General features: G+C 41.2%; 1 protein-coding gene across 1 annotated transcript in view; it reads right to left on the bottom strand.

The window, feature by feature from the left end:
- Positions 1 to 4,720, bottom strand: part of LOC132837649 (BTB/POZ domain-containing protein KCTD5-like) — an 11,890-nt gene extending 7,170 nt beyond the window's left edge. Inside the window, exons 1-4 of the mRNA XM_060857421.1 lie at positions 4,397 to 4,720; positions 1,778 to 1,886; positions 1,574 to 1,665; positions 858 to 953 (exon numbers count right to left, since the gene is read on the bottom strand). Of these exons, the coding sequence (XP_060713404.1) occupies positions 858 to 953; positions 1,574 to 1,665; positions 1,778 to 1,886; positions 4,397 to 4,618 (519 nt within the window). The 5' untranslated portion in view covers positions 4,619 to 4,720. The remainder of the gene's footprint in view (positions 1 to 857; positions 954 to 1,573; positions 1,666 to 1,777; positions 1,887 to 4,396) is intronic.
- Between the last annotated feature and the right edge of the window lie 1,019 nt (positions 4,721 to 5,739).

Below are 5,739 nucleotides of genomic sequence, written 5' to 3'. Positions count from 1 at the left end.
AAAGTATCCTCAGGATACAGAGAGTGAGTGAATGTTAGTGAGTGTGAGTGAGTGAATGTTAGTGAGTGTGAGTGAATGTTACTGAGCGTGAGTATAAGTGAATGTGAGTGTGTGAGTATAAGTGAATGTGAGTGTGTGAGTATAAGTGAGTGAGAGAGAGTATGAGAGTGTGAGTGTGAGTGTGAGTATGAGAGAGTGAGTGTGAGTATGAGTGAGTGTGAGTATGAGTAAATAAGAGTGACTATGAGTGAATATAAGTGTGAGTATGAGTGATTGTGTGTGTGAGTGTGAGTATGAGGGAGAGAGAGTATGAGTATGAGTGAATGTGAGTGAGTGAGTGAGTGTCTGAGCGACAAAGAGAGACAGACATACAAACAGAAGAAAGTGACAGACAGAGACAGACACCGAGAGTGACGGACACCGAGAGTGACGGACACCGAGAGAGACGGACACCGAGAGAGAGACGGACACCGAGAGAGAGACGGACACCGAGAGAGAGACGGACACCGAGAGAGAGACGGACACCGAGAGAGAGACGGACACCGAGAGAGACGGACACCGAGAGAGAGACGGATAAATTAATACTATTTTTCGACATATTCTCTCTTTCTCTCAGCTTTCAGGATTTGATCAGGAAGCAGTAAATACCAGTACATAAAATGTAGACCAGTCGATACTTTTAGTTCTTCCAAGTATCCTGATGGAGGAGATGAAGAACATGATATGTATAAACGTAACCCTTCCCTGGACGACAGGAGCATTGGTCTAAAACCTTATATCTGAAATGTATGAAAGCTGCAAGACAGATAAAGTCTGATTATAATTAGATCATAACGTTAACCCGAGCTCACACTTACCTGTTCAAACTTCCAGCCATCAGACATGGTGGAGACCATCTGAGTGAGTTCCTCCTCTTGGCACTGGAGGACTCGGTAGACGTGTTTTACAGGAAGCTGGAAAGAAATGAAGGCGGGATTAGTCTCATGTGTCCACTCTAAAACAGGATCAATGCAATTCATTTGTAGAGCACTGTTAAGAATGGACATAGTCACAAAGCAGCTTTACAGAACATAAGAAATATTGATCATAAAAAAGATTTATACAAAGATTAATATTGTACTTCTATTTAAATGTGTTTGATCAGTGACACCTCTGGTCTGAAATCATGGCTTTGGACTCGTGTGTGGGTCGGTCACGTTCCCTTCAGCGCATTAGCGTTCCAGTGCTACACCTACGGGAGGTTGAATTTTGTGGCACAAACCGCTGACCTCAACAGAGCGAAATGAGCAGACCAGCTAAAGCCACCGAGAAGATCTGCAGCAAGGGCGGCTCAAAAGACGGAGCATGATCCGGGGACGATCCGGGTAACGTCTGTAGCCGTTTTCTCGGTAACGATTACACATTTGTAAACGATGATAAAAACACATGCAGCGCCCACCGTCAGCTCGATTTGAGCTGTTGCTATAGAAACCGCGATGTATTAGAAAGAGTGTGTTTATATTAGCGTGCACTGTGAAGCTCACCCTCACATACGCGCACACACTCTCGCACATGGGCACTCACACACACTCACCTGAGAAGTTTTGCAGTCCCGCTCCCTGATTTTGTCTTTCACTAGTTTGATCAATGAAGTGATGTTATAAAACTCGGCCTCTTCCAGCACACCTAGTCAGCAAGAACATGTCATTAAGAATCAACACGGATGCCACACATCGGCTTGGAGATTTCAGCGAGACAAAAATAAATAAATAAAATCGCACATCCACGCTCGTCCTACCTTCTTCTGCGAGTCCTCGGTTGAGCACCAGTTTGCCGTGTCTCAGATAATTGAGCACTGGACCGAAGTACGTTGGGTCTCGGTCGATCAAGTACGCACCCGTTTCATCCTAGAGTTTGGAGTAAGAGATAAGACAAGAAAAGTTTCTAACAGTCCGTTTTATGCCCTCACATACTGACGGTGAAATCACATGTATTTAATACCGTCAGTCCTTCCGAATGAATCACCAAACTTGGGGCTCTCGGTATCAACACCTCGCTATGTCATTGGTTTATGGACATGGACTTTCTGACCAACAGACCCAGGTCAGGCCACAGACAGGTCAGGCCACATCCGTCCACCCTTAACACAGGTGAACCACAGGGCAGTGTGCTGAGACCATTCCTCTATTCCCTCTTCACTCACGACTGCAGGCCTGTGCATGGATCTAAGGATCTATGGAGTTACAGCATCTGGCCTCATGGTGTTCAGACAACAACCTGCTCCTTAACACCAGCTAAACAAAGCAGCTCATCATGGACTTCAGGAGGAGGAGATGAGGTAAGCATGCCCCCATCCACATCAATGAGCTGCCAGTTGAACGTGCAGCATTCTTAAAGACTCCTTACACCCTGCCCATAGTCTGTTTGTCCCCCCTTCCCTCTGTGGGTGCTTCAGGAACCTCCAGACAAAAACCAGTAGACTGAGAAACAGCTTTTTCCCAAAGGCTGTCACTTTACTGAACTCTGCCTCCCGATGATCACCCACCGATGTTGATATATAATATATAGCACCATGTACATTTCATGTCAATAGCACACTACCTGTATACTTTGTATATCTATAGCATGTTCATCTGTATATTATCATGTTCATACTGTAAATACTGTACATCTTGCACTTGCTGCTTATTGCACTTCTGGTTAGATGCCAAACTGCATTTTGTTGCCTTGTAAATGAGTAATGAAAATAAAGTTGAATCTAATGAGTAACGATTCCAGGTCTGAGCAGAAGTTCAAAAACTGCTCTTTGTTTCACTAAATTTTACAGATTCATATTAGAAATATATAAGAGGGATTGTGTGTGATAATATTTTGAAGTCACATTCAGACAAGCCGTGTTTAAATGAATACTGTATCTGTAATTGTTGTTTTTTCCACTCTACCAAAAAAAGTCTCTCTACTGTATAAAGAAAAGTCTCAAATCTAACTACTCTAGTCTACTACTGAGCTGTGAACTGTGTTTAACGTGCTAGAGACTGAAACACATTTAGTTCTAAAGTAAACAAGGAGGTTTTTGGTTCTAGAGTAAACCACACAAAATGCATCGGTATAAACCCGCTTCTGCTTCACATTGAAGTGCATAACATCACCCTGGCATTGATTAATTTCCATCACAACTTTTGACTGGTAAGGAATATTCCTTTGGGTTATAGCCAGTTCATTATATATCTGGATCTTACCAACAGTATAAAGTGTTTGAAAATGATAGCAAACCTAAATTATAAAACGGATGGAATAAAAAAACAAATAAAAGCAGAAACATGGAGTAGGACAACAGCCAGGTGTTTAGAGGACGATTTCATCCTTCGTTCCTGTGTACGCGGTTTCAGTCGCCAACATTTACATTTTAAAGATCAATGTTTCGATCTTTTAATCAATATTCCTTCGTTCTGAGGTTTTTGTATTTATGCATTAATGATTATTATTACAGAAAAGAATATTAAAGTACTTTTAAAGACAAACTAACTTCCTTAAAATGAAAAATCACCAAACTTTTTACTTGTGCCTTATAAAACTTTTATTTCCCCTTCCAAGTTTTTACACTGAATGATTTCTGCTAACTTTCCTTAAGCCCCGCCCCCACGATCTATCTATATAACGTGTCTATAAAATGATTGACAGGAGGCGCATCCAATCAACAAACCAGCCGTCCGGACCGGAAGTCTAAACGAGTCTTCAGTGACTTCATATACACCATTGGCAAAAGTCACGCTTTAAACCTGCCTTATATTATTTTATTTTAATATCTTAAAGGTTATTTGTACAAGAAAAGAAAAGAAAAAAAAAACTTTTTAAACCTACAAAAAAAAAATACGTGTAAAACAGATTTAATGTATTCAGGTTCAAGTCTAAACAAACTGCTTAGAGTAAATAAATAAATAAATAAGCTGATTTATTTAACTGCTGTGAAAATGTGTTATTTATCTACTTTTCCATTAAAGTGTCTAAACAAATGAAGCTCAGCTCAGTCACTGGCTGTCATTAGCATAAGTGCTAACGAGGTAGCTAAAGTTATGTGTGTTTAAAATGTCCACACTGGAGTTTGTACAATAATAAAATGACGAGTAACAGTGGTGTATAAAGTGGGACACGGACAGCTAGTGAAATCCGAGCTCAGGCACTTCATGTGGTTTAGTGGTACCGCAGTATAACCACCTAGCTAACAGCTAACATTTGTCCACACACCGCTATCACTCCAGCACACAGTCCGGTCCTGGGACTGTTTGTTCTGTTCTACAAATTATTATCAGCTATTCAACTCACAACAAAACTAATGAACGATATGATGAGTTTCCATCCACAGCCAGTGAAAGTAGCTAAAGTGGCTAACGAGCACAAAAGCTAGCCGTTAACTCGCCTTGTCAGAGTCGAGGTCGGGGTCGGTCTGGCACAGGCGGTACAGGAACGACTTGGGGTCCCTGCACAGGGTTTGTCTGGTGGTCAGGAAGTACGTGCCGCCGACGTTAAGGCGAACCCACTTGGACGAAGCACTTGTGGTTGAGTGTAATCGGTCAGCTGCTGACAGGGCGGGACACCTCCGGGCTACAGAGCCGCTTGGGTCAGGGCTCTTCTCCGCCATGCCACCTCCGCTTCTCTCTGCTCAACAACTCAGCTATAAAGACGGAAACTAGCATCCGCGGCGATCCCGCGGTTGCCAGGTTGAGTTATATAACACAATCTTATCATAATACAATTTAACAATTAATAAGCATATATTATTACATATATATTTTTTTAATTATTACATATTCCGACAAATAACCTGGACAATACTAGAACCTGTCAGCTCGGGATAACCTTCTTAACTACCGGTTGTTTACGGAGTGACGTACTCCGTTAGCATCAAAGCTAACCGGCTAACGATAGCGATAGCGCTATCGTCGATGAGCACCTTCTTACAAACGTTATTAGTGTGTCAGTACGTCAACAGAGAAGGAACACGTCATAGTATCTTGTGGCTGTTTATGTAAGAAATAAAAAAAACAACTATATATTTATTTCGTGTTGTATTGTGTTATCCTACGGTGTGTTATTTAACGCAACCTGGCAACCACAGGTTCGGTGGGCGTGGCTGCGGACGGATCGAAGCCGTTCTATAGGCTGTCAGTTCAACCGTGCTGTAACTAACGATTATCTTCATAATCGAATAATCGGCCGATTATTGTTTCGATTAATCGATGAATCGGATAAAAAGGCACATTTTAATAACATACCTTTTTATTTTTATTATAAATTTACACATTGGGTGTTACAAATATAAATGTAAACCTAAAACTTTACACCAGCACAATGGGTTTTTTTTTTCCAGCTTTTAAAAAGAAAACATTTGAACTTTTAAAAGTTAAACCACAAACTACACTGGTCGTGCTTTTAAAACCTTGGTGTAGAACCATTGACAGTAGCCACATGTCAGTGACCAGCACTGTGAGGATTTACAGCATTTGGCAGATGCCGTTATCCAGAGCGGCGTACAAAAGTGCTTATGTCTCTATCATTGAATACATTAACTCTGGTTCACTAAAATACAGACTTAAGATACCAAGAGCCCAAATCACTGTTCAAATCACTGTTGTTGTTGTTTTTAAATACAACAAACAGGGAATAAAGTCAAGAAGTCAAGTCAAGAAGATTTTATTGTCATTACAACCACATATATAGCTGTTGCAGTACACAGTGACATGAGACAACATTTCTCCAGGA

Source organism: Tachysurus vachellii, chromosome 21 (genome assembly GCF_030014155.1).
Source record: "Tachysurus vachellii isolate PV-2020 chromosome 21, HZAU_Pvac_v1, whole genome shotgun sequence".
NCBI lineage: Eukaryota > Metazoa > Chordata > Actinopteri > Siluriformes > Bagridae > Tachysurus > Tachysurus vachellii.
Note: the sequence above shows the minus strand (reverse complement) of the source record. Positions and strands in the feature narration are given on the sequence as shown.